Source organism: Laccaria bicolor, genomic scaffold (assembly GCF_000143565.1).
Source record: "Laccaria bicolor S238N-H82 LACBIscaffold_3 genomic scaffold, whole genome shotgun sequence".
Lineage (NCBI taxonomy): Eukaryota > Fungi > Basidiomycota > Agaricomycetes > Agaricales > Hydnangiaceae > Laccaria > Laccaria bicolor.
This window is the reverse complement of record NW_001889874.1, coordinates 1,053,122-1,079,663: the sequence shown is the minus strand read 5'-3', so window position 1 is coordinate 1,079,663 and position 26,542 is coordinate 1,053,122. Positions and strand designations below refer to the sequence as shown.

The following is a 26,542-nucleotide window of genomic DNA, read 5'->3' as shown; positions in this document are numbered from 1 at the left end:
AACAAAAATAACCTCAAGAAAATGCAGAAAAGTCCGTAGATACACAGTGGCCGTTATTCAAAGCATCCCTTTAGCTAGAACGAGCACAGAAAGTACAGGAGTCTCCATTCCGAGTCTCGATTATGGAAAGAACGCACGCTGAGGTCGCTCAAACTGGAATTTTCGCAAGATGCCGTTAGGCGAAACGAAACACTCAGATGAGAGTTTGACACGACAAACTGAGGTAAAATCCGCATAGTAGGCAGCCTGCGCTGAGGTGACAGTCGTCTCGCTAGATCGTTGACTTCTTCAATGATTGTGAAAATGGCACTAGCTATAGCAAGGTTACAGCGCTGTACAGATCCAGGGGTCAGCTGCCCGGGCGTTGGATTCCAATAGATTAGGTCCACGACAGAAAATGCGGGCGCCAGGGCTAGTACCTTGCGCTTAGATAAACTTGAACAACAAGAAAGGTCACCATACACCACTTGTTTGGTTTGACATTCCGAGTCGATTCTCTTTTGGTGAACGGTCGTCATGTAGATGTAAGTAGTATGGACCATGGTTGTCGCCGCCGTTCAACTTGTCGGAGTCGCTCCAAACTCTAGTTGACGCGTGTAAGGATTGAATTCGTTCATCTTGAGAATTTTATAAATCTAGCATCAAGATTGAACGTTTAGAACGTTAAATCAACGTTAAATGACTCGGACTTGGAATGAACAGAGCATCGATGTTTGTTGACCGTTGTTGACAAAGTCACTCATGACCTTCACAACCTAATTTCAATGACTTGGACACGACCTGACACGACCGTGGTCCGTGGCGACAACTTTGACGCTCAGGCTGACCTGCACAACACGACCGGTACAACACTGGGCGAGATGGCGAGGTTTCGCCAACAACACTACCACCATTATACGAGTTGCCTATGGGAGACTACATCAACGAACTAGGAAGCAACTTATGTCGTCGTGGTGAAGTTTGGCCGCGTGGCATCGTTTACCCCCTCATTGGTTTCTTCCTTGCCCAGGGGGCGCCCTTCGGGTTGCTCGTCGCCCATGCCTACGAAGATAATGTATGGCCTGTGTGGCCATGGCTCGTGTACGAGCTGCAAGCGGACCAACTGGCGTACTGTTACCTCACATTCTTCACGTCGACGATCTTCATCGTGCTCGGCGCCATCTTGGGAATGCAAGAGGATCGCCTGCGACTCCTCGCCGCCACCGATGGTCTCACAGGCCTTTTGAACCGCCGCTACTTTACTCTCCGCCTCTCGCAAGAGCTTGCCCGCGCCAAACGCTATCAAACTCCGCTCTCGCTCCTCGTCATTGACCTCGATGGGCTCAAAGCCATCAACGACGGCGCCGGCCACGATGCAGGCGACCGAGCAATATGCGGTGTGGCATCGACCCTTTCGCGCGCGTTGCGCGTAACCGATGTTGCCGCACGCTATGCTGGGGATGAGTTTGTGGCACTCCTGCCACAGACTTCGGCGATTGAGGCGATGGGCCTGGCTGCCCGCATCAAGGCATGTGTGGCAGAGCTCAACCACGGTCCCGAAGGCGCGCCGCTCTCCGTATCAATTGGCGTGGCCGACCTCGAAGGCGCTGCTAGCGGCACAGCCGAAGATCTCTTCGCTGCCGCCGACAAGGCCCTCTACGCCGCCAAAGCGGCAGGCCGCAACAGCGTGATGGCGGCTCCCGCCCCCTAATTTTGATTCACCTGCCGTGGGTTGTCAGTGAGCACTGTAAGCTAGCAGATGGGGAGTATTTACCTGCTCAACCTTCTTCGCAGGGACATCAGATTCGTATAGCTGTCATGATAATTAGACACCAAATTGAGCTCAAATTTCCATCATGCCTCTGTGATTTGGTCTCAGTAAAGCGGAAATCGCGAGACCCCTTAGAGTTGGTTTGTCTCGGCGAACGCCGTGTATATTTACCCTCACACCAGCCATCGTTGATTTTCTTACAGACATGACAACACTTGAGCAGAATGTGGTTGACCTCGTCAAGCCTTTCATTGAGGAAACTCGACCTGCCTTGGAATCGCTACTCGTTGATACAGAGCAAGAGATCCCCATATCATCGCTGCCACCCGAGTTGCTTTCAGAAATATTTATGCTCTGCTGCCAACCCAAATACAACGCCATCGGAGGAGTGGATAGTCAGGCAATATGTCCTTTGCGCCTTGCTGCCGTCTGCAAAGCATGGCGCGACCTGGCATGGACTACAAGCCGCTTGTGGTCCGTTATCATCTTAATGTGGTCACACCCTTGTGCTTTCCATCTTGAGGGAGTTCTAGATTCATGGATTAAACGAGCAGGAGCTCAACCCCTTTCCATCCGTTACGAAGCACAAAGCAATAGCCTGCTATCCCGTCTCATCCAAGAAACCTCTAAATGGATGAACGTTACAATCAAGTGCCCCCCTTCAAAGTTCTGCTCCGCCATCGAAACATACAACTATTTTCCACTCCTCGAACATCTCTCCATTCGCGTTCGAGTCGGTTACTATGATCCTGCCAGTTCAAACCCATTGCACTGTCTGGACGATCTTGACATCTTCAACTGTTCAAGTCTGCCCAACATAACTCGTTTGCATGTACCGGGTCACCTACAGTGCTTCAAACCCAACTTGATGTGGTCGCAGCTCAGAACGTTCTCCGTGAGCTGCATTGACAGCGAGAACCTGTGCAATATCTTAGATCTTGCTAAATTCCTTGAAGTTTTCAGTGCGACGTTTCTTGACTGGGCATATACCAATGGTGATATTCTGCAGACTGTCAATCACTCCTACCTCCGATGTCTGGTTTTCAAGGAGGTACCTTCAGGCAAAAGTTTGAATGAACTCCTAAGCACACCAAGTATCAGCACTCCCAACCTCGAAGATCTCACAATCGAAATGAACCGCGGGCATGAACGTCCCGACCCAAACTCCACTTTTCTATCCAAATTTATCACCTCTTTGCATCAACTCCGGCGAATCAAAGTGAAATATTATGATACTCATGATCCAAAATGGGTTTTTCAATGGCTTCTAAATATTCCATCCCTTACAGAACTGGATGTTCAGGCATCCCCAAGCGCAATCGCAAACATCGTTTCTGCTTTGGGTAATCCCGCATCTACAGAGACAACAACTGAATATCTTCCTTTGCTTGTTAATCTTACGATTACTCAATGGGACAATCTCATAATGAAGGACATTCCAGAGATGCTGGCATACAGATCCTCTGGAGTTTCTCCCTCCATCTCAAGGCTCAAAAGTGCTTCGTTACATCAGATCTCTGAGTCCTTTTCTCAAGAGGACTTTGATGCCTTCCAGATGGCATCCCTTGGTGACCTGGCGTTAAAAATGATAGACCGAAAAGGTTGTCTCAATCTTGGTACACCTTACTCTTCTCATCAATTTAATCGGCAGGAGCTCACCGCATCTGAGCAAAGCGCGATGGATTTGTCTGTTGAGTTACCAGAAAGATAAAAATTGCTTGGGTGTCAGAGGGGGAAAAAGGATATCAGATATGGACTGCCTGGAAACTTTCGTAAAAAATAGTACACAGAAGAGAACCGAACCTGCTCGAGTAGTGTTATGAGCAAGAGTTGGACGTGGGCGGCCACGTTGCTTGGCACTACTCGCGTCCTTATTTCCGTCGTCTCTCAGGCTCGCGAAGCACATTGTACGCAATGCTTTCATGGGTTGCGTATTTGAGATATTGCCTTCAATAGAGCCATGGAATTTGGCATCGTTGCGGAGACATACAGTGTATACGAATAATGACACACTCCCCAAATCGGGACAGCGACACATAGGGTGAATTGCCGACACATTGATGTGTTCCCATTCTTTAGTGTGTCGATTGTACCTGTGTTCAACACATTCAGATGTGTCGAACATAGATACGTGCATACTGATCTGGCCAACTTCAAATCTTCTTTTTTTATTTTTATACAAGTCCTTCTGTACTCGGGTAAATGGCAGTATGATATATATTCCTTGTCTACGAGAAAAACAATAGCTACTACGTAGAAATAGGAAGGAAGGAGCGAGGTATGGACACCTCCCTTTCAATAACAACCCCTTGCAATCAAAAGATCCCCGCACTACCCTGTCCAAGCTGCATGCCCTCTCCCCGATACTGAGACCTCGACTCCCCGCACTGATGGCGAACAGTGGGTGCATGTCGTGTCGTGGCTCGCTTCATGGACGTGGACGTGGTGGGGTACTCGCGTTCGGGCTGGTGTTCGTGTTTGGTTCACAGTCGCATTTGGGCGGGCATCCGCGTTTGGATGGGGATTTGGGCTCGTGTTCGGGTTGTCTTCGTATGTCGGGGCTGGTTGAACATGCTGGCGTTCGGCTCGTCACGTTGGTGTTGGTCGTAAACGCTGGCGTTGGGTTATGTTGGGTCGGCGTCACGAGGGTTTTCCGCTGTGGCTGCTAATATGGGGTATGCGACCGTGGCCGTTTGTCGAAGGTGGTGATGACCATGGCCGTTCGTCATGGCGGGCACTGGCCAGTCATTGATCGTGGTGACGGGCTCTTGTGGCCATTTGTCGATCGTGGTGGTAGGCCCGATGGATGTTAGTGGGCGCTCAGCGTCGTCCGTCGATCGTGGTGGTGGGCCCTCGTAGCCGTTAGTGGGCGCCTGTCGATCGTGGTCAATCGTCAGAGCTCGTGGTGGGCCATCATCGCTGTTCGTCGATGGTGGTGCTGAGCGCCCGTGGACGTTCGTGTGGATCGTGGCGGTGGGTCCTGGTGGCCAATCGTCGATGGTCGTGGTTGTGAGAAGAGAGGGGTAGTGACGTGTGACATTGCGTTCGTCACCTCACCAATTGGGATGTGTCCAACTGAGTTGCTCATCCTCTCATCCTCGACACAGTGTCGAGGATGAGCCTTATCCCCTTTCGGGGAGTGTGCCGCCGTACGTATATCCTCGGAGACATACGACTTTACGAAATCGAATCACTCGGGGGATCAACGTTCAACGTGCAACCACCACTAGGCGTTCCTATTGCCCAATTATAAGTACATGATTGAGGAGCGTGTTGTTAGCTGTGATGCAGAATTAAGAAGTTGAAGAAAACGGATCTGCGTTAAATAATTGCCTGGTTCAATCAAACTTCAAGTGACGATGATGGCGGAATGATCTCAGCTGGTTGATCCCGCTTCCCACATGCTTCACGTCCCTGCAATCCAACTCGACGATGCTCGAGAAGAACGGGGCTTGGGAGGCGCCGAACGCGCAAGATTTCTCATAAAGACGGCCAACTTGCTTTAAGGCATATCATCGGGTCGCGATGGCAGTATCCAATCCACCAAAAGCACCCACAGACCAGCTGCGCCTCGAGTGCTTTAAAATGCTCTCAAGGCTCCAGCTCATCTTGGAATTCCGGCCATGGCTCGAATACACGCGAGATCATATACCCAGAAGAGTTGACTCGCCCTTCCTGCTCCTCTGGGACTGCTTTTCGTTTGGTGCGCCGTTGAGCACGCTCCTGGAGCTTCTAGGTTCGCCAACACCTCGACATATGGTCGTCTCGGCTGAGTATTTCGATTTCAATCTTTCGATGGACGACCGCAAGGAATTTTTCGTTAACTTTATCGATCGCGTTCATGTGCTTGAAGAGCAAGGGAGATTGTCATATGGAGAAGTGGTGCGTGTGGATGATTTTACTAGTGGTGGTTTCGCGAAGGTGAGCACTTCCAGTTCTGCTACATCATTGACCTAAGAATACGCTTTATTCAGGTAATACATGCCGCCAACCGTATCATAGTCGCACTCCAAGCGTCGTTCCCGGGTCTCTTCGTGGTTCCTCGCGGTTCTCCTGCCAGAAGGCTTAGTTTAGTCAATCAATTGATGGAAGCTGAGCGGTCTCATGTTTCAAGACTTGCGCTAGTAGCGGTGAGTGGGCGTTACGCTTGTCAATAGTAAACCTCCTAATGGTTTTGTAGGATGCTGCTTCACTGCTATACGAACAAATGGATGCGATGGACGCGTCACTGGAAGTCTTTATTGTTAACTGTTCCAGGTTGATGCCGTACCATGACCACGTACTACAGTCTTTGACTGGAGCGAAAGATGCAGGGCAGGAGCAATGGGAGGAAGTTTTTGCCTTCACTGTCAGCAACCGTTCCTCTCCCATTTCACCTCACTGAGCGACCATCCATGTCACAGAACAAACTTTTCCGCACGAAAATTATTGCGTCTTACCGGTCGATCTGCGCAAACTACTTGGGATTCATGGCTTTTCTAAAGCATGTTAAAGCCAAGGTACTGATATGTTGCTTTCTCGTTGTAATCCACGCGTCGCTCACAAGGTGTCCCATAGTCGGTCCATGCTGAACACGCAGGCGACATCATTAACAACCTCTCAAGTATACTCAGTCGCATCTCAGAATACAGCATATTACTCAAGGTTCTTCACTCCTTCATCTCTCAAAAAACATAGCGTTAATCGTAATCTAAGGCCATTTTGGATGTAACGTCCCCAGACAACCCTTCCTCCTACGACTCCCTTTGCGCTATGGCGTTTGAGATGCATGACATCTCGGATTCTATCGAAGAAGTTGGGCGCGAGTTGCGCACTATGGCATCCATCCCAGCCCTAAACTCTCGTATAGGATCAGCAAAACTATTTCCAAACGCGGAGGCGCTCGGTGCTGTGATTCTGGACGATCATTTAATGGGTGATCCCGCAACAGGGCTACACTTCTCCGTCTTCCTATACGAGACTATGATGTTTTGCTGCGTTGAGAAAGGGCTTTCTGGTAACGGTGGGACCCATACGTTGTACCCTATCAAGCCTTGGGAGTTGGGTCCCGCTCTATCTCACAACACGCAGCTTGCTGTATCGTTTGTGATACGAACTGCAAGCCTCAAGACGTTACATTGCATTGACACAGGTGAGTCTACCTTGGTCAGTTTCAAATTGTCACCAACTCCATACTATAAAGCCTTCTTTGAAATTACGTGGTCGCACTCGCCAACGGAAGATCGCTCGGTTATATTCTACCCGATGATGCCCCTTCAGTACACGCAGTGGACTTCACAACTTGAGATGTTTGTAAGCCGCGTGTATCATTCAACGTCCATCCCCGTGGATACTAGGGCAGGAGCCGAAGGCGATAACTTTAGCGTCCTCTCCTCCGCTATGTCTCTCATAGTCACTGGCGATGAGACCATACTGGGCCGACGCAGATCGACCGCCAGGCCCTGGAGCATGATTGGCAGGAAGGGCCCTCGATCTGATAGCTCATCTGTAATACAGAAGGGCGATCAAATTTCCATCCTTAGCCCGACCCTCCTTCCAACGCTTTTTACAAACAGTTCTGCGACTTCAAAGAGTCCCACCCGGTCTGGCTTTAGCGTGGACATCCCTCCTTTGACGCCTTTGTTGGCTACTTTTTTCTCCGAGACAGATGAAACTGTGCCCAACCTGACTGGAAAGATTGTCAGGGAGGGCCAATACCCCATCGCACATGGAGGGTACTCGGATATCTGGAAGGGCGTGTTACAGCAAGACGACTCACGGGAGCTCAAGGTGTGTGTATTCTTCCTCACTCACCTTTCCATCTTGATCGTTTCAATAGGTCGCTGTCAAAGTTCTCCGAAACACAACGAGTGACCCGGTATTGAAAGCGAAACTCGTAGAAGTAGGTTTAATTCCCTCAACGTTTGATATTGATATTGACATCGTGTTCTCTTGCAGCGCCTCAATCGTGAGCTCAATATCTGGAAGAGACTCTCTCATCCACGCATCCTTGAGCTATGCGGCACCGTTTCCAATTTCGGTCCGTACACCTCGATGGTCTGTCCGTGGATGGAAAACGGAAGTGTCAGCCAATACATGGAGAAAGCTGGGGACCTGTTGTGTATCGCAGAACGACTAAGATTGGTTGGTCTAACACAACAGAAGATTCTACCAATGATCATTGACAATCTTACGATAGATTGACGAGGTGGCCGATGGGTTGTCATACCGTAAGCCATATCACCTTTCCTGCGCCGCAGGTACTAACCAACATCGACTTCCACAGTGCACAAGTGTTCCGTTATTCATGGCGACCTTACAGGGGCGAGTTGTACACCTCCTTGCTTTTGTCCTGTAATTGACTCATGGCTCTCGTTACCAGTCTAACGTATTGATTGACTCTGACCGCAAAGTCTGTCTTTGTGATTTCGGCCTCTCCAGCATTGTCCAAGAACTTCAAGGGCCTCAGTCGTATGCCGCCTCCAACCTTGGAGGATCCGTTCGTTGGGCTGATGCCCATTTTTTCTCAAGTGGGGTCTACGAAGACGATCAACTTCCCCAAATGACAACTGCAAGTGATATCTACTCCTTTGGGAGCGTCATGCTCGAGGTTCGATAATGCTAAACAAGAGTCAATCCCTGTTTTTTACTAATCTATTCGTATTCAGATTCTTTCGGGTCGTATGCCCTATCATTACCTGCGGACTGACGCTCAAGTCGTTATGGAGCTTCACCAAGGCGTCAAGCCACGTCGACCGGCACCATCGTTTGTGGATGATGATCAATGGTCACTCATCCAACGATGTTGGACAGATCCACCCTCAAGTAGACCTGACATTGGGGATGTTCGGGAGAGTGTTCAGGACCTGATGCAAGGGTGTGCAAAGTGCGAGAACTGTGTTGCACTTGTCGAATGATCCTCTGGTGAGTTTGTCATTGGGTCGGTATAGAGGTAATGCTCATGCCTCATAGGTACGCAACCTACCACGAACGCAGTGTAGATGACAGGCTTCGACATACGACTCCCATGCCACTAATGTCGCACCTACAAGGATGGGTAGTCAATCCCCATATCCTTGTGAACCATGTCGGTCTCTCCATATCTTCCCGCGCACTATGAACGGTCGTTTTTTGTTTACAATGTGACCTACAGAAGCAGAGATGATAGTCGGGACTGCTAATCAATGATGTATTAGCAATGTCCAATTCATCGATGCGATGGTGGACTGAGCAGGACTTTGGGATTTAGTAGCATTTGCTCCCTCTTGTCTCAAGACAGTTGTAGTATTCAAATGGACTCGGAGGGCCTGGATGAATGATCGCACATAGTTGAGAAAGTCTGCGTCGTCAAACCTGTCCTTTTCACCCTGATTTTCGTATGGACAATTTCGGCCTTGTAAAATTGCAATAAGAAACGGTTGGGGGATAATTGAACTACGCAACTTTGCCTTAAGTTCGTGTTGGACGAGTTATTTGTTTGGTCGGTGTGGTGAAGAGAAAGACCCACCAAACAGATTTCTTGCCAGCAACCACCACCTCGCACGAACTGGACGGACGCGCGACGATTTCGCGAATGCAACGGAGGTGCGCATAATGCGCTATAGACTAACGTTGACACCGGTGCGCCAACTGTTTCTCTCAGTTATGCAAAATTCTGAAAATTCGAAGGTCTCCTGCTCTCCCAAGCTAAACCTTTGGAGGACAATCTTAGACCAGCCTTGGAGACTGAATAGCGGTCATGAAAGTTATTCTCAGATGTAGCACCATGCCATTATCCGTCTCCGTGGTTGCCTCCTTCACTCGTCTCAAGAATTCTCGAGGGGTCTTTAGGGCGTTACATTGGGGCCAAGTTCGAAGATCTCGAGCTGCTTTAAAGCACAATGATCCTTTACGACTTGCAGACTTGGATCGGAGATTCTTGGAACCCCTGCCGACTGCGTCATCCCCGAGCATGTGCACGGAACTTCACCACGAAATATCCACACTTGACCCAAAGAGTCTGAAGCAAGCTGACTACATCGACGTCTCGAACTATGACCGGATCTCTATCCACCCGTCATCAGCACCATATCCAGCCCTTCCACCTGGCACATTCCGTTCAATGCCGTCCTCCTGCAGAATCGAGTACGAGCCTACGGTGGTCGCGACCCCAACTGGGATCTTCTTTTCTTCCTCTACATTTCCGCCGGGCACCTCCGGCTTCCTATACTTCTATACGCCCTCAAATGGAGTCGTCATAGGCAGTGAACTACGTTTCAGGATCACTTCCAGCGACGATCCCCATGCCTTCAAAGACGGACAAGACCTAATAGCACTGGATGGAACAACGTGGAGAATACCACTCCTCACGTTGTGCCGACGGCGTTTGCTCTATGGGTTATACCAACGAGCGCAGCTGGATGGGTTTATCCCTAAAATACTGGTCCCCCGACTTCGCGACCTCGCAGAACGGTGTCCTGTCAACCGCAGGAGCATAGTGCTGCACTCGCTCAGGCAGCCTTTTCATCTATCCTTTGACACGACTGTGCTCAGGTTCTGGGTCGCGACTGATAACGGCTGTATCAAGGTGTCCATTACAAATCCTTTCCATATCGGAGCTCAACTGCCCCGTCCACCATACACCGGTGAGTGCTCTCCTTCTTAACCCCCCGCGTAATATTGATGATCATTGCGTTAGGCAGCGGCATCGTCCAGCTCGAGCCCTCCTCTCTCAGGCGACACCAGCACTTCCGGAAACTCGTGTTACGAATCCTAAAAATCACAAAGGACGAAACATACAAGGGTTTCGACAAACCAAAGGAAGGGGAGCTGATGAGGAGACATCACCGCCTTGGCCAACACAAGATTTGGAGCTTTGACGTTGATTCACCACCCGAGTCGGTGCGACACCCCGAGGCGCTCAAGTTCCTTTATCAATCGTCTTAAGCCGCGGGGGTTCAACCAGGCCTTTTTACGAGCATGCAGGTCGATCAAAACGTCCTCCGTATCTCCAAACCGTCGCCTTCAACATGACGAAGACGTCGAATGTCGCATCGGCAGCACGAACGTCGATGCACACACAACATCCCCTTCTCTCCGGACTATGATTGCATGTTGGTCAGGGTGTACGTTCTCCTTCCCAAACAGGCAGTCGTTTTGGACAGAACGAATAACCGTATACGCACTTGCCCAGGAGCCTCTACGGCTTCCATAGATTTGGAAAACGATTGCAGGGCTCGGTCAGAGGTTAGGATGTGGTATGAGGGCGGCAGTCTCGAAGCGGAAGATGAATGAACAGAGACAGCTCTGCAGTGACTTTGGGCTATCCTTGTGGTCCTGGAGCGCGTTACCTTGTCGTCGGCTCATCAGCCTTTGACTGCATCAACATGACCGTCCTAATGTTCAAGTAGATATACTTACACGTAAAGACGTTTTCCACCACTCTCAAGTTTGCACATTCGATATTTCGCAATCAACAGGACAGCAATCAGATCGACCTGACCAACCCATGCAAGTAGGAGAACTTGAACAAGTTCACCGAGGCATCTTTTACGACTCCTTCCTTCAAGACCGGTGGTTGAGCTAATTGCATCCACATCGCCAATCCATATCTCAATCCAAAAATATTTATGAACACCACGATGTTTGGTCCATCTCCGCGTCAGCGATGCTGCAGGCTGCATGTCGTTTTGGACAACGTAGTATGGGCCTAAAGATGACAGCTGCTTTCTTGCCCATTGAGTCTTTGAATCATAGGAGCTCTAGACGCCAGTCCCCACAATCAATCTATCGAAGCATCGTCCATATCCTATCCTGCCAGATCCTGCCGAATTTCAATCCCTGCCCCCTTTTCGGGAGTAGAATACATCTACCTTGCAAGCTGGAGAAACTAGCTCAACTACAACGAATCTACATAACACTCCCAACAACCAATCCATCGAAAGCATCGTGCAGATCCCAACTAGCCTATCCAGTCTAGCTCAATCCCTACTCCGTTTTGGGGACTTTGGCGGCCGGCCCAATACAACTACCACCCTACAAGATGGGGAAACTAGTTCAATCACGACGAAACTGCCCAGGCATATCACCTTACGAATGGACCGAATGGGGCGCAGATTAATCCTCGACAACAAAGCTCCCGTCCATCTGGATCGCAATCGTGATCTCGGCCCAAGCAGTTCGCGGAGTCAGGCACAACCAAGCGTTGCGCAAGCTTGCTTGCCGTTGACCGAAATGGCCCCTCCATGGCAGCGTTCAAATCACCCGCGTTAAGAAGGGCGTTCTCCGAGGAACGAACGAAGTTAGGGTCCACATTGGATGGTGCTGCAATGACGGTACCAGCAATGGCGAGGAGGAAAGCAAAAGAGACGGGTCCTTGCATTATTTGGCTACCTTGATATGCTGGTGAACGGCTTAGGGACGGGGTTAGTGATCAAGGTGAGGTTGGCTTTTATATAGCCAAGGCGCTTCGAAACGCAATGGACGTAACTGACTTGCCAATTACCTTAAGACGTGTGGTTGCTCCACAGTTCTTGATTCTCCAAGTTGACGAGGAAGGCAACTTGACTTGTATACAAGCAGTGGATAACCTTGTGGCCATTGACTCTTCCTGATTCTACCGAGCCCTCAATCCATCAGTAATAGCTTGCTGAAAGTTGGGTGAACGAACCAAACTGGTTCTCTGCATCGAAATCGCGGAAGTTCGCTCACTAGCCGCTTTCTAGTTGGGGTCTGTTTATCGACTCAAATGTGCCCATCCCATTTCTCAAGTACGTTAAGCGCAGGAGTACAATGGATTATCGAAACCCTGTTCCGACCCTTGGTTCATCGCGACCCACAAAATTTTCCGTTGACCTCTACGGCAGTCCAGCGCTGGCTCAACTTTAACTCTAATGCCCAACGAGAACACATGTGCCTGGCTTGTGCCTCAAAAAAACGAAAAAGAAGAAGAATCAGTAAGGCGAAACCAACGAGTAACGAGAGGACGCCATACACTTCCAACCACGGGGATCCCAAAACAAAAGCCCTTACAACATTCTGTAATCCTGGGGTTGCACGGGCTGCCTAGAGCAACACAGTTGAGAGAATCAGGATTCAGTTTCATGGCGATTGACCGAAACGGCTCCTTTCAGAAGCGTCAAACCATCAGCGCCGTTTGGGGTCGAGGACGCGGCAATATTAGGGACGGGTTGGGGGTCTGCAACGGATGGTACTGCAATCGCGATCGTCCCGACTACGAGGACGAGAGCCACTGAAGACACAAGCTCACGCATTCGTATTGAGTTTCTTATGTGTGTGCAGGATGCGGGGATGAAGTTGGGGCGAGGAAGAGCTTGGGAATCACTATACAGCCTCAAGTACGGCGCTTTAAGCGGCCTGCATTCAATAGACTCGCTTCGCGGAACGCATTGCATAGTTCCTTCACAGTGCTTGATGAGGAAATCGACCTTAGGTTTTCATGTTAAGCCCGAGAACTGCGTGATCTTCGTATCAGCCTGATGGATGACGGGGAATTCGGTGACGATAAGTAATGAAGGAATGAAACTGACCATTTTCGAATACATAAGGTCTGGAATCTGAAGCTCTGAAGCCTGAGGCCTGAGGAATAAGAAAAGTTGACAAGACCGATCACCTGAGCGCTGAGCACCTTGATTTACAAAAGCGGAAACTTCCCTAAATTTCAACCTTTTCAACTCTTTTGCACGTCAATCGTAAATGAGCCTCTCGTCGCTCCTTCTGGCGAAAACGAAAGCTGTAGACACGGAACTCGATGCATTGTTCAAAGCCTCGTCGATTCCAGCGGTCACATCAAAATCCGTGAGCTTACAATTGTTCAAAATTTAGGATAACTGAAGATTCGTAGACGCAGAGTACCGTCGACGTAAAAAAAAGGAAAATTCACTCTGAGGAAGATGTACAGGGCGAAGGAGCTCCCGCACTGCCGCGAAAAAAGGCGAAGTCGGTTGAAGTGAAGAGCGTCAAATTCGCTAGTACTACGAAAACGGAAATGAAGGAGACTAAGGCTTTGGCGAAGGAAGCGAAAGAGAAGGTGAAGGCTACGAAGGTAAAAGGGAAGGGCAAAGGCAAGGCAAAAGAGGTCAACGAGGACGAGGATGAGGACGACGAGGAAGATAATAATTCGGATCTGGAAAACGCGTATCTGAAGAGCAAAACGGTGAAAACCCAACTGGCCGCTGCTGAGAAGGAAGACAGCGATGAGGAAGAAGGCGAGCCCACGCAGATCGTGCATGAATCCATACAGCCCAAGCCCAAGCCAGCAAAAAAGCAAAAATTTGTACCGGCGGACGAAACGCCCGAGCAACGAGACAGGCGTACAATATTTATTGGCAACTTGCCGTCCGAAGTTGCGCACAAACGAGTGTGTATATTTCCGCCCACTATGTATATAAGCTAACATTGACGGTTATCCTAGCCTCTTAGGAAACAGCTAGAACACCACATCACCGCCCTCGTTCCCACCTCCAAAATTGAGTCGGTCCGCTTCCGCTCTGTAGCTTTTCAAGCCCCCACGGCGAAACTACCTACCGACGCAGATGGCCCCTCTTCTTCCACCACAGGCACCAAAACCAAAACACCACGCCCGCATGTCCAAGACCGCACTGCGACCTGGCGCTCCAAGGTCGACGAAAAAGACGACGAGTTCGTCAAGCAGGATGACAAGAAGTTCCTTACCCCGAGCCAGAAGAAGAGAATCGCGTTCATAAACCAGGAGTTCCATTCGTCTGCGGATAGCGTGAACGCGTACGTGGTTTTTGCGCACCCTGTTGAGGTGAAAGACCGGCCAGCGAATTTGCCCCCACCCAAGGAGGTGATGGACCCTTATGAAGCTGCGAAGGCGGCTGTGGAGAAGTGTGACGGAACCATATTCATGGAGAGGATGATTCGTGTGGATGTTGTTGGAAGAGAGGCGGTTGAGACGAGAAAAGAGGGGAAGGACGGTGTGGGGGACCCGAAGCTTGCTGTGTTTGTTGGGAATTTAGATTTTGCGAGCAAGGAGGAGGATCTGAGGGTATTCTTTGAGGGCGTGGTTAGTGCTGAGCGGGGACCACCGCCCTTAAAAGAGGATGAGGATGAGGAGGGAATGAAGAAGCCAAATACTTGGGTTACAAGGGTGAGGATTGTGAGGGACAAGGAAACGCAGCTTGGGAAGGGCTTTGCGTATATCCAATTTGCTGTGGGCTTTCCATATAATTTGATTTCCAAAGGCTAATGGGAAGGAAATACAGGACAGGGAGTGCGTAGACGAAGTACTAGCTCTCGAGGAACAAAAGCTCAAATTCGCCAAACGTAAACTCCGTGTACAGAGATGTAAAAGCCTGCCCGGGGCCAAGGTAGCCGTCGACGCCAAAACGCACCCCAAAGCAGCAGCAAATGCACCACGTTCGGCCCCAGTACCCATCGTCATACCCAAGGGCGACCCAGCTTTAGGCGAGCGGCTCGCCCATCTCTCAAAAGATGCCAGGAAACAGGCGAAGTCTAGCGATGCAGATCGCGTGGCGAGGAGGCTGGCGAAGAAAAAAGCCAGGATGGCTATAGGTCCGCCTGGTGGTTCAGGAGTGAAGGGGAAGGATAGGGAGAGGGTTAGGAAATCCGCTGGTGGTTCTGGTTCATCCAAGACGAAGAATCTTGGGAGAAAGGATGGAAAAGGACGGGTAAGGAGCGAGAAGAGCCTGTTGAAGAGGAACTTGAAAAAGTAGGTAGAACGGAGTACATACATAGAATTCCCCAAAATGGAAATTTGCACTCTGTAAGCAACCACTTCAAATGCCATGGCTTCCCTTTCTTCCGACCTGCAGGCAAAACCCAACATGAGCCGATACGACGACGGGGAGGACGTCGAGCAGCAGCAACGCCTTATTGAGGGAGATGATTCTGAGTGCGATGGGAGGACACCAGTACGTTTTTCGTTTACGGCGCCACACGACACTTGGCTAATGGATTGGTGTAGTTGGATAAGACTATTGACCGTATTGGTATGGGGAGCTACCAGTGGGCTTTACTATCGCTTTGCGGTTTCGGTGAGTTCTTTGTTGCAATTGTGTGTCTTGCTGAAGCAAGACATTTCTTGGTTAGGCTGGATGGCGGACAATGTGTGTTTTGTTCGCCTTTTCTAATTTTAATGCATGACTATCTTGTTCAGATGTGGCTTCAAGCCATCGCCATGATCCTTCCTCGCGTTCAGAGGCATTATTTGGGTGAGTCGGTTGCACTTCCGCGGAAAGGAACTTGACATACCATCCCGCTCAGTTCCCGATAGCTACATAGGTAGCGTCTCGTCCTCCATGTTTGCCGGGATGATGATTGGCGCGGTTGGCTGGGGTACATGTGCGTGACTCCAATCTTTCCTCTCCCCCACCAAGGCTAAGTTTTCTTCAAGGTTCGGATATAATGGGGCGCAGTACAGCGTTTAATGCTACGCTCTTCTTTACCGCCATTTTTGGCTTTCTCGCCTCCTTGTCCAACTCCTTTGGCACGTTATGCGTAGCCTTGTTTTTCCTCGGGAGTTCAGTTGGCGTGAGTACCCTCATTCCCCCACTTCTCAGTCCGCTGACGTTTGCTCAGGGATCAATGCCCACAGACGGCACCCTCCTCCTGGAACAATTGCCCAGAGAGAAACAATATCTCGTCACAGCGCTCTCAGTCTTCTTCTCCGTCGGCTCCGTAGTGTCTGCCGTCGTAGCTCTCCTCGTGCTGCCCAACAATTCGTGCCCGCTTGCGTCTTCGGCGGAATTACTATTTCCGTCCACCTTGGCGCCACCACCTTGCGACGTGGAAACTCAAAATCTAGGTTGGAAATACGTGCTCATCACCCACGCACTCTTAGTACGTATTACCCATATGCATCTTGTCAACCCCCACGCACAGAGGTCTAGCCCGATCCCGATCCCGTCCATGGCCCGTCCCACCTTCCCCATTTTTACAATCTAACTCTCCCACAGACACTATCAATGTTCCTTGCACGTATCGTCTTTTTCCGACTACACGAGTCCCCGCGATACCTCGTACACGCAGGACGCCCACATGATGCTATCAAGTCTCTACAAATGATATCTAAATTCAACGGCTCGAATTTGAGTATCGAGTTGGAGGACGTGAGGGATCACCTCAACAATCCATGCGACTCGGTGGACCCGCAAGGACCCGTTGATGATATTCAGGCAAGTGAAGATGGGAGATCTGGTGGAGTGGCTACTATGAATGCGGATGGGACGAGGATTACGCTGGTGACGGGGTATGATTCTACGGGGGAAACGCCCGTGCTGGATCCAGATCGTGCTTTGTTTTCGCCTTTGGTGTTGGAGAACCCTGACTTGCTGGGAACCAAGGAGTCTACTCTACAGCCTCCCAAATTCAATGACCCTTCATCGTCGTCGTCGTCATTGGAACGGCCCCGGATAGTCAACCCTCCACCAATATCCAGAACCCACTCCCGCCGGCTATCCGATGCTTCACTATCCTCGAGAAAATTCCACATATTGCCCCCCTTGTTGCGCCGGCCCCTTCGCTCATGGTGGGACCGCGTCCAGCTCGTCCTCTCCCCCGAGTGGCTGAGGACGTCAGTTTTGATGTGGAGTACGTGGTGTGCAATGGCCCTTGGTACGTTTCTTTGTTGAGCAAGGAAAGGAGGAGGCTGATGTGATGTCTAGCATACACAATGTTCAACGTCTACCTCCCAAAACTCCTCGAAACGGGGTCTGGGTCTGGATCCAGTCACAACGTGCAGTCCGTCCCACCAACAAAGACGCTCGAACAGAGTTTATGGGACGTTGTTATTTTCGCTATTGGGGGGTGTCCAGGTGCCATTGTTCGTCTTCCACTCTTCTTTTTTTCATTTCACTTCTTACACCGCGCTGATAATCTTTCAAATAAATAAAGCTCGGAGCGTGGCTCATCGAAACGAGGTTAGGCCGGAGGTGGTCCCTTGCTGGAAGCACCTTCATCACTGCGTTCTTCTGCGTGGTGTTCGTGCTTGTGGAGTCGACATGGGCGGTTAGGGCTAGTACGGTTGGGATCAGCCTGAGTGTTACAGTGGGTTTTCGATTGTTTCTTGTGTATTGAAGACTGATGTATGTGTGCGTAGACGATGTGGGCTGTGTTGTATGGCTGGACTCCGGAGATTTTTGGTACGAAAGGTAGGCTTTTTCTGTTTCTTGGTAGGGTCCGTTCAATCTTCTTTTTCGTCAGTGCGGGGAACAGCATGCGGGATCGCTTCGGCTCTTTCGAGGATGTACGTCTTCCCTTCCCTCTTCGTCTCCTCGTCCTGTCACTTATAAAAACACCAATAGAGGAGGAATGATCGCACCTATGCTTGGTGGAATGCTTTTGATGATGGACAGGTCTCTACCGGTGTACGCCAGCACCGTGGTTTTCGTCTTCGCGGGGTTTTGCGTGTTAATGCTCAAAGAAGACGAAGGGGAAGGAGGAAGGTCCAAGGGGGACCGAGTGGTTATGCATTAACTGTACAGGGTACTCTAACATATCCACTCCTTAATTGCGCATTTACCGTTTGGACAATTGTATATAGTGTAGTTTTCCCTTATTGTTTATGTAGATCCTATAAGACCACCGCATCCGCCTCAATTTCAACCCTCATCTCCTCACTGACGAATCTGACACCCAGAATCATCGTCGCAGCCAGCCCAACATCCCCAAAAACTTCCTTCAACGCCTTGCCGACTTCGCCAGAGACGGAGGTGGTACCGGAGATGAAGATGAATGAGCCCCGTCGGATGCCTCTGGAATACCCGAACTGAGCTTCGTAGGGGTTTGACGTTTTGTGTCGTTGGATTTGGGTTGACATTGTTGGCTCTTGTTTTTTTCTGAATCACACAACTCAGACAGAACGATGGACGACGATAACCTCGTTGTCGGCCCTTTCAATAAGGAAACGCGACCTGCCTTTACATTGTTACTCGCTGATACTGAGCGAGAGATCGCGCGACTCCAGCAAGCAGTGTTGTCATGACCCGGGTCTGACGAGGTCAGACCCTGACCCGGCGTCAAGTGACCTGACTTTGATTGACGGGGTCATGATCGGTCAAGGGTTCTGTGAGAACTTGTGTATCCAGAACGTTCAAACATGAGTGTAAAAAAAACAAAAAAAAACAAGAAAACAACAAAAAAAAACATGGGCATGAGCCTCAATAGTCTTTCCAAAAAAGGTCTGACCCCCCATCATGACCCTTGATTTCGTCAAGTCAGTTGACGTGACCCCGGTGACGTGACGTCTCTGACCTCGAGTCAGGCTGACCTGTACAATACCAGCAAGTGGCTATTCAAGCCAGAACCGTTATCAACAGGTGCTCCCCCATTTCAATTCTGCCACCCGAGATACTTGTAGAAATCTTCATGCTCTGCTGCCAGCCCAACTACAACGCCATCGGAGGAGTGGATAGCCAGGGGATATGCCCTTTGCGCCTCTCTGCCGTCCGCAGGGCGTGGCGCAACCTTGCGTGGACCACAAGCTGCTTGTGGTCTGTTATCATCCTGATTCAGCCAAACTCTCAACAATCCTCGGATCTTGAGGAAATTTTGGTTTCATGGATTGAACGAGCAGGAAATCAATCCCTTTCCATCTGTTATGAAGCACCAATCAATGCCTGCTACGCCTTCTCGCTCAAAAAAAAATCAAATTGGATGAATGTTTGAATCTCTGTCCTGGGTTTGGAAGAGTTACAGGGTGTGATCAAAAATCACGAATATTTTCCACTTCTACAGCATCTCTCTATTTGTGTTCTAGCCAGCAGTTCTGGACCTAGCTTTCTAAGAGATCTCCTGTGTGGTCTTGAAAATCTTGACATCTTCAACGCTGCAAGTCTGCCCAAAATAACCCATCTACATGTACTGAAATACCTACAGTGCTTCAACTCCAGCTCGATGTGGTTGCAGCTCAGAACGTTCTCTGTTAGCACCATTGGCAATGAGGGCCTGTGCAAAATTTTAGGTTTGGCTAGGTCCCTTCAAGTTTTCGATGCAGACAGCCTTGAGCCACACTCCAATTATGAACCACCAACTGTCATTCACTCCAACCTCCAACACCTTGTCTTGAAGGAGGTAGATTCAATTGTTTTGAATGATCTCCTTGGCAAGCCATACATCAGCACTCCTCACCTTGAAGATCTCACAATTGAGATATACTATGGCTCCCCAGACTCCACCTCCCTATACAACTTCATCACCTCTTTCCATCAACTCCAGTGGTTTAGAGTGAAATATGGTGGTCAAAAGGATCCAGATTGGATTTAAATTGGCTTTTGAATATTCCATCCCTTACAAAACTAGATGTTGAAACATCTGCAAGCACAATCATAAACATTGTTTCTGCTCTGGGCAAGCCTGCTTCTACAAGAGCAGAACCAGAATATCTCCCTTTGCTTATTGATCTTACAATTACTCTTGGGTACTATGACCAAGGCAATCTCATGATGAAGAATATTATAGAGATGCTGGCATACAGATCCTCTGGGCTTTCTCCCTCCATCTCGAGGCTAAAAAATGCTTTGGTATCTGAGCCTGATATGCTTTTTACTAAAGAGGACTTTGAAACCTTGCAAGCCACATCTCTTGGTGACCTGGCATTGACAATGGTAGACAAGAAAGGTTTGTCTCAATCTTGGTACCTTTATTCTTCTCACCAATTTACTTTATTGGCAGGAACCTACATCTGGAAAGATGGGAATTGGAGATTGTGAAATTTTTTTGGTTGTGAGGCATTTTGCATGTCCTGGGAAATGAAATACAATTTAAAGCTACCTTAATCAATGATTGAGAAATTACACTGCATTCTCTGATGTTACTTAGGGATTGTGCAAAAAAAATTGGAGGAGAAATGATTTCTGGTTGTGAAAATTGGATGGAGATTGCATAAGTATCAGAGGAAGCAAGTGGATGGATAAGGGAAGGTCCATCTTGAGACTTCGTAGCATATCATCTCAAAAAATCAATTTCACCTTAAGTACTTGAGGAGAAGTGTCTAAAATTATGTGAGGGCCTCAAGTGGAAACCATATGTCTGATGACTCATGAGGGAGGAATGTGATATAATTTCAGTGTAATGCAGCAACTTCAAAGTTCAGAGTAAACCTATTCCAGCAATTGAATCCCTCCAGCTCCTCACTACTCCCCAAATCAAGTGCCAGAATGGAACTAAGATGATGAAAGCTCTACAAAACTTGCTCCACTGTTCCATTCTTTACAACTTCTTAAGGCTAATCTATAGTGCACTCCTCAATGTGTAGTTCTGCAATGAGTGAGGGTTGATCCCTCAAGCCCAGACTTGTTTGTGTTCCCTGTTGTAGGTCTTCACAATGGTGGACCAAAATATGGCTTTGGAAGGCAAGTAACTGTTTCAAATGGGCCACCCATGAAAGTGATGCTGCACACAATGTCCTTTGCAAGAATAACATGAATAAGGATGTAAGTTACCAGTGGCTAGGCTCCAAACTACATTCCTCTTACACTCCAACTCATCACACTACTTCTCACTCACTGAAAGTGGGTTTGATTCTTTTCTGAGTACTACAGTTCATATCTGATATCCTTTTCTCTCTCTGACTCCCAAGTAGATTTTATCTTTCCAGCACCTCAATTGACAGTTCAATCATGCTTTGCTCAGATCTGGTAAGTTCCTGCCAATTAGATTGGTGAGAACTTAGAAGAATAAGGTGTACAGATATTGAGACAAACCTTTATTATCTACCATTGTTAACATGAGGTCACCAAGAGATGCCATTTGGAAGTATTCAAAGTCCTTTTTAGAAAAAGATAAACAAGTCCAGTATATTGAAGCACGTTTAAGCTTTGAGATGGAGGGAGAAAGTCCAGATGATCTGTATGCCAGCATCTCTGAAATATCCTTCATGAGATTACTCTCATAAGAGGGCCCAAGGGTGATCATGAGATTGACAAGCAAAGGGAGATATTCAGTTTTTGTTCCCAGAGATATGGGATTGCCCAGAGCAGAAGCAATGTTTGAAACTGCACTTGTTGATGTTTCAACATTTAGTTCTGTGAGGGATAGAATATTCAGAAGCCAATTGAAGACCCATTCTGGATTATAATTATTATTCTTCACATATTTCACTTTGAAGCGCCAGAGTTGATGCAAAGAGGTGATGAAGCTTGACATAAAAATGAAGCTTGGATAGTTAAGATGCCAGCCATAATTTATTTCGATTGTGAGATCTTTGAGGATGGGAGTGCTGATACCTGGTCTGCTTAGGAGTTCATTCAGAGTGTCTGATTGTACCTCCTTCAAGACCAGACATCAGAGGTAGGAGTGATGGACAGTCTGCAGAATAATACCATCGGTATCTGGCATGAAACTGTTTGCATTGAAAACTTCGAGAAATTCAGCAAGACGTAAAATATCACGCAGGTGCTTGTGGCCAACAGTCATTGTGGAGAATGTTCTGAGCTGCGACCACATCAGGTTCACTTCAAAGCAGTGTAGGTATCTTGGTACATGCAGCCGAGATATGTTGGGCAAACTGGAACAGTTGAAGATGTCAAAATCCTCAAGACCATCTGGGTTGGAACCAATCCCGGCTTGACCGCAAAGGAAGAGATGTTCTAGGAGTGGAAAATATTTGCATTTTTTGATCACAGACAAGGATTCTGAAGGGAGTAAGATTGAAACATTTATCCATTTTGGAGTTTCTTGGATGAGACGGGCTAGCAGGCCATTGTTTTGTCCTTCGTAATGGATGGAAAGGGGTTTATTTCCTGCTCGCTCAATCCATGAAGCTAGAATTCCTTCAAGATGCAAAGCATGAGGGTTTGGATTGACCAAGGTGATAACAGACCACAAGCGGCTCATAGTCCACGCGAGGTCGCGCCATGCTTTGCAGACAGCAGCAAGGCGCAAATGGCATATCTCCTGACTATCCACTCCTCCGATGGTGTTGTATTTGGGTTGGCAGCAGAGCACAAAGATTTCTGTAAGCATCTTGGGTGGCAGGGATGATATGGGCATCTCTTGCTCCATATCAGTGAGTGGAGCAGATTTGGTCTTGGTCACAGTCTTCTGTCCTGAATGTGTTGATGCTAATGTTCATGTTGACAATTCTAGGGCAGGTCGAGTTTCCTTAATGAAAGGGTCAACGAGGCTATTGTCGACCACGTTCTGTCCAAGTGTTGTCATGTGCAGTTGAGAAAAAGGCAATGCCCTTGTCAAGGAATGAGTTGTGTGAGGGGTAAATATAGTTCAGTGTTAGCCGTGATAACCTCCTCTCCAACCTTTTCTTACATTCCGGTTGAACAATCCCCGACAGCAATGTCAATTCTTCATGTTCATTGCAAGCAGCGACATCCTTGGCTTTGAAATTTGAACCGTTAGCGAGTTTCTCCAGCATGGAGTCACAATGGTTTTAGTGCTGTGGTTCATGCGTGAGTTCGACGTTGCAGGCCAACTACCCCGATGGTAATCAACCAAAACGGGGGCAACCTGTACCACCCCATCACGATGCCCACCGACCTGCAGACCTTCCGCATCAACGTTGTTTACCACCATTTTTGGCTTTCTTGCCTCCTTGTCCAACTCCTTTGGCAGCCTTGTTTTTCCTCGGGAGTTCAGTCGGTGTGAGTACCCTCAATCTCTCAGTTCTCAATCTGCTGACGCTTGCCCAGGGATTAATGCCAACAGACGGCACCCTCCTCCTTGAACAATTGCCAAGAGAGAAGCAAGATCTTGTCACCACACTCTCAGTCTTCTTCTCCATAGGCTCCATATTGTTCGCTGTCATAGCTCTCTTCGTGCTGCCCAACAATTCGTGCCCGCTTGCGTCTTCAGTGGAATTCCTATTTCCGTCCACCTTGGCACCACCCTGCGACATGGAAACTCAAAATCTAGGTTGGAAATATGTGCTCATCACCCATGCACTCTTAGTGTGTATTACCACATGCATCTTGTGAGCCCCACGCACAGAGGTCTACCCCGATCCTGTCCATGGCCCATCCCACCTTCCCCACTTTTTCTTCCACAAACACTATCAATTGTTCCTTGGATGTATCATCTTTTTCCAGCTACACCAGTCCCCGAGAACGCAGGACACCCACATGATGCTATCAAGTCCTTCAAATGATACCTAAATTCAATGGCTTGAATTTGAGTATCGAGTTGGAGGACATCAGGGATCACCTCCACAATCCTTGCAATTCAAGGGAGCTGCAAGGATCCGCTGATGATATCCAGACAAGTGCGAGATCTGGTGGAATGGCTCCTATCAACGTGAATGGGACGGGGATTACGCTGGTGACAGGGTGTGATTCTATGGGGGAAACATGCATACTGGATCCAGATCCCTGCCTTGAGTGCTGGAGAACCCTGACTTGAAGGAATCTACTCTACAGCCTCCCAAATTCAATGATCCTTCATTGTGTTCATCGTCATTGGAACACCCCTGGATAGCTAACCCTCCACCAATATCTAGAACCCATCCCACCCACTGTCTATCTGATTCTTCACCATCCTCGAAAATAACATTATTGTGCTGGCTCCTTCATTCATGGCGGGATTGTGTTCCGCTTGTTCTTTCCCCCAAGTGTCTGAGGACGACAGTTTTGATGTGGAGTACGTGGTGTGCCATGGCCCTCGGTATGTTTCTTCCCTCTTTCTTTCTTGTGTTCAGTAAGGAAGGAAGGAGGCTAATGTCATGTCTAGCATACACAATGTTCAACATCTACCTCCCCAAAATCCTTGAAACGGGGTCTGGGTCTGGATCCACAGCAGGATTATCGACCGCCCCACCAACAAAGACGCTCGAACAAAGCTTATGGGACGTTGTTATTTTCACTATTGAGGGGTGTCCAGGTGCCATTGTTCGTCTTCCTTGAGTTCACCTCCTACACGGCCCTGATACTTCTTAAACAAATAAAGCTCGCAGCGTGGCTCGTTGAAATGTGATTAGGCTGGAGGTGGTCCCTTGCTGGAAGCACCTTCATCACCATGTTCTTCTGCGTGGTGTTCGTGCTTGTGGAGTGGATGTGGGTGGTCAGGGCTAGTACGGTTGGGATTAGCCTGAGTGTTATGATGGGTTTTAGATTCTTTCTTGTGGTGACTATAGAAGATTGATGCATGCATGTGCAGATGATGTGGGCTGTGCTGTATGGCTGGACTCCAGAGATTTTCGGTACGAAAGGTGGGCTTTTGCCTTTTCTCTAGCAGAGGACTTGTTCAATCTTCTTTTCATCAGTGTGGGGAATGGCATGCGGAATCACTTCGGCGCTCTCGAGGATGTACATCTTCCCTTCCCTAGTCTCCTCATCCTGTCACTTATAAAACACTAATAGAGGAGGGATGATCACACCCATGTTTGGTGGGATGCTTTTAATGATAGACAGGTCTCTACCAGTGTATGCCAGCACCATGGTTTTTGTGTTTGCAGGGTTTTGCGTGTTCGTGGGGTTTTGCATGTTGATGCTAAAAAAAAGATGAAGGGGAAGGAGGAAGGTCCAAGGGGGACCAAGTGGTTATGCATTAACTGTACAGGGTACTCTAACATATCACGACACTGTGCACAATGTGCTTTGCAACAGACAACATGAGTAAGGATGTAATTCCATGTTCCTGCAACCTGTTACACTCCAAATCGTAACACTACTTCTCATGCACAAGTCAATTCTTTTCTGAGCACTATGTTAACAAAAATGCCAAGGCAGTTTGTATCTGATATCCTTTCCCCCCCTCTGACACTGTAACTCAACTGATAAAACCATCATGCTTCAGAAATCCAGTACACTCCTGCCAATTATATTGGTGAGAAGATAAAGGTATACCAAGATTGAGACAAACCTTTCCAGTCTACCACTGTAAACACCAGGTCACCAAGAGATGCCATTCAGAAAGCTTCAAAGTCCTTTTTAGAAAAAGATCCAGATTTCAGATATATCACAGCACGTTTGAGCCTTGAGATAGAGGGAGAACTTGAAAGTCCAGAGGATCTGTATGCCAGCATCTCTACAATATCCTTCATCATAAGATTGGCTTCCCCATAGTACCCAAGAGTAATCCTAAGATCAACAAGCAAAGGAAGATATTCGGTTTTTGTTTCTGTAGATGTGGGATTGTCCAGAGCAGAAACATTGTTTGTGATTGCACTTGTGGATGTTTCAACATTCAGCGCTGTAAGGGACAGAATATTCAGAAGCCAATGAAAAACCCATTCTGGATCATCATCATCATCATATTTCACTTTAAACCATCAGAGTTGATGCAAGGAGGTGATAAATTTTGATAGAAGAGTGGAGTCTGGGTAGCCACGTTTTATTTCGATTGTGAGATCTTCGAGGTTGGGAGTGCTGATACCTGGTGTGCTTAGGAGTTTATTCAAGACATGTGAACTTACCTCCTTCATGACCAGACATCGGAGGTAGGGGTGATGGACAGTCTGCAGAATATTACCATCGGTATGTGGCTCTAGACTGTTCGCATTAAAAACTTCGAGGAATCCAGCAAGACGTAAAATATTGCACAGCTGCTCATGGCTAATGGTGCTTGCAGAGAATGTTCTGAGCTGCGGCCACATCCAGTTGAATTTGAAGCACCGTAGGTATTTCAGTACATGCAGACAAGTTATCTTGGGCAGACTTGAACAGTTGAAAATGTCAAGATCCTCAAGACAATCCAGGTTAGAACCAGGACCACCTCAAACCCGAATGGAGAGATGTTCTAGGATGGGAAAATATTTGTATTTTTTGATCATGGACAAGGATTCCGAAGGGAGGAAGATTGAAACATTCATCCATTTTGAAGTTTCTTGGGTGAGACAGGCTAGCAGGCCCGGGTCGCTTTGTAATTCATACCGGATGGAAAGGG

At 48.4% G+C, this 26,542-nt stretch overlaps 13 protein-coding genes across 13 annotated transcripts; 9 read left to right on the top strand and 4 right to left on the bottom strand.

Annotated features, from left to right (window-relative positions):
* Window positions 1–907: 907 nt before the first annotated feature.
* LACBIDRAFT_308624 (uncharacterized protein) lies at window positions 908–1,690 on the top strand (the record flags this gene model as incomplete). Its single annotated transcript, XM_001876026.1, has 1 exon — window positions 908–1,690. The coding sequence occupies one exon, from the start codon at window positions 908–910 to the stop codon at window positions 1,688–1,690; it is 783 nt and encodes a 260-aa protein (XP_001876061.1).
* A 265-nt stretch (window positions 1,691–1,955) lies between these two features.
* On the top strand, window positions 1,956–3,461 carry LACBIDRAFT_322580 (uncharacterized protein; the record flags this gene model as incomplete). The annotated part of the gene is made up of 1 exon (XM_001876025.1): window positions 1,956–3,461. One exon carries the CDS (start codon window positions 1,956–1,958, stop codon window positions 3,459–3,461), a length of 1,506 nt encoding a protein of 501 aa, XP_001876060.1.
* A 1,814-nt stretch (window positions 3,462–5,275) lies between these two features.
* Window positions 5,276–10,654, top strand: LACBIDRAFT_322579 (uncharacterized protein; the record flags this gene model as incomplete). The annotated part of the gene is made up of 14 exons (XM_001876024.1): window positions 5,276–5,671; window positions 5,725–5,880; window positions 5,931–6,098; window positions 6,446–6,881; window positions 6,933–7,519; window positions 7,569–7,631; window positions 7,688–7,873; window positions 7,929–7,959; window positions 8,143–8,339; window positions 8,398–8,606; window positions 9,244–9,313; window positions 9,334–9,349; window positions 9,463–10,353; window positions 10,407–10,654. The coding sequence occupies 14 exons, from the start codon at window positions 5,276–5,278 to the stop codon at window positions 10,652–10,654; spliced, it is 3,654 nt and encodes a 1,217-aa protein (XP_001876059.1).
* An 864-nt stretch (window positions 10,655–11,518) lies between these two features.
* On the bottom strand, window positions 11,519–12,093 carry LACBIDRAFT_292401 (uncharacterized protein). The gene is made up of 2 exons (XM_001875589.1): window positions 11,802–12,093; window positions 11,519–11,743 (listed from the first exon to the last, which is right to left on the bottom strand). Exons 1-2 carry the CDS (start codon window positions 12,087–12,089, stop codon window positions 11,696–11,698), a joined length of 336 nt encoding a protein of 111 aa, XP_001875624.1. The 5' UTR covers window positions 12,090–12,093; the 3' UTR covers window positions 11,519–11,695.
* Window positions 12,094–13,423: 1,330 nt separating this feature from the next.
* Window positions 13,424–15,426, top strand: LACBIDRAFT_308620 (uncharacterized protein; the record flags this gene model as incomplete). The annotated part of the gene is made up of 4 exons (XM_001876023.1): window positions 13,424–13,525; window positions 13,572–14,087; window positions 14,142–14,903; window positions 14,956–15,426. 4 exons carry the CDS (start codon window positions 13,424–13,426, stop codon window positions 15,424–15,426), a joined length of 1,851 nt encoding a protein of 616 aa, XP_001876058.1.
* Window positions 15,427–18,284: 2,858 nt separating this feature from the next.
* LACBIDRAFT_308618 (uncharacterized protein) lies at window positions 18,285–18,530 on the bottom strand (the record flags this gene model as incomplete). Its single annotated transcript, XM_001875588.1, has 1 exon — window positions 18,285–18,530. The coding sequence occupies one exon, from the start codon at window positions 18,528–18,530 to the stop codon at window positions 18,285–18,287; it is 246 nt and encodes an 81-aa protein (XP_001875623.1).
* A 376-nt stretch (window positions 18,531–18,906) lies between these two features.
* LACBIDRAFT_322576 (uncharacterized protein) lies at window positions 18,907–19,975 on the top strand (the record flags this gene model as incomplete). The annotated part of the gene is made up of 4 exons (XM_001876022.1): window positions 18,907–18,926; window positions 19,094–19,203; window positions 19,470–19,570; window positions 19,619–19,975. The coding sequence occupies 4 exons, from the start codon at window positions 18,907–18,909 to the stop codon at window positions 19,973–19,975; spliced, it is 588 nt and encodes a 195-aa protein (XP_001876057.1).
* A 176-nt stretch (window positions 19,976–20,151) lies between these two features.
* Window positions 20,152–20,421, top strand: LACBIDRAFT_308617 (uncharacterized protein; the record flags this gene model as incomplete). Its single annotated transcript, XM_001876021.1, has 2 exons — window positions 20,152–20,329; window positions 20,384–20,421. 2 exons carry the CDS (start codon window positions 20,152–20,154, stop codon window positions 20,419–20,421), a joined length of 216 nt encoding a protein of 71 aa, XP_001876056.1.
* Window positions 20,422–21,994: 1,573 nt separating this feature from the next.
* Window positions 21,995–23,239, bottom strand: LACBIDRAFT_322575 (uncharacterized protein; the record flags this gene model as incomplete). The annotated part of the gene is made up of 3 exons (XM_001875587.1): window positions 21,995–22,773; window positions 22,976–23,072; window positions 23,204–23,239. The coding sequence occupies 3 exons, from the start codon at window positions 23,237–23,239 to the stop codon at window positions 21,995–21,997; spliced, it is 912 nt and encodes a 303-aa protein (XP_001875622.1).
* A 122-nt stretch (window positions 23,240–23,361) lies between these two features.
* On the top strand, window positions 23,362–23,640 carry LACBIDRAFT_308616 (uncharacterized protein; the record flags this gene model as incomplete). Its single annotated transcript, XM_001876020.1, has 1 exon — window positions 23,362–23,640. One exon carries the CDS (start codon window positions 23,362–23,364, stop codon window positions 23,638–23,640), a length of 279 nt encoding a protein of 92 aa, XP_001876055.1.
* A 735-nt stretch (window positions 23,641–24,375) lies between these two features.
* LACBIDRAFT_308615 (uncharacterized protein) lies at window positions 24,376–24,561 on the top strand (the record flags this gene model as incomplete). The annotated part of the gene is made up of 1 exon (XM_001876019.1): window positions 24,376–24,561. One exon carries the CDS (start codon window positions 24,376–24,378, stop codon window positions 24,559–24,561), a length of 186 nt encoding a protein of 61 aa, XP_001876054.1.
* Window positions 24,562–24,570: 9 nt separating this feature from the next.
* Window positions 24,571–24,804, bottom strand: LACBIDRAFT_308614 (uncharacterized protein; the record flags this gene model as incomplete). The annotated part of the gene is made up of 1 exon (XM_001875586.1): window positions 24,571–24,804. The coding sequence occupies one exon, from the start codon at window positions 24,802–24,804 to the stop codon at window positions 24,571–24,573; it is 234 nt and encodes a 77-aa protein (XP_001875621.1).
* A 10-nt stretch (window positions 24,805–24,814) lies between these two features.
* On the top strand, window positions 24,815–25,162 carry LACBIDRAFT_308613 (uncharacterized protein; the record flags this gene model as incomplete). Its single annotated transcript, XM_001876018.1, has 3 exons — window positions 24,815–24,866; window positions 24,921–24,963; window positions 25,018–25,162. 3 exons carry the CDS (start codon window positions 24,815–24,817, stop codon window positions 25,160–25,162), a joined length of 240 nt encoding a protein of 79 aa, XP_001876053.1.
* Window positions 25,163–26,542: the final 1,380 nt, after the last annotated feature.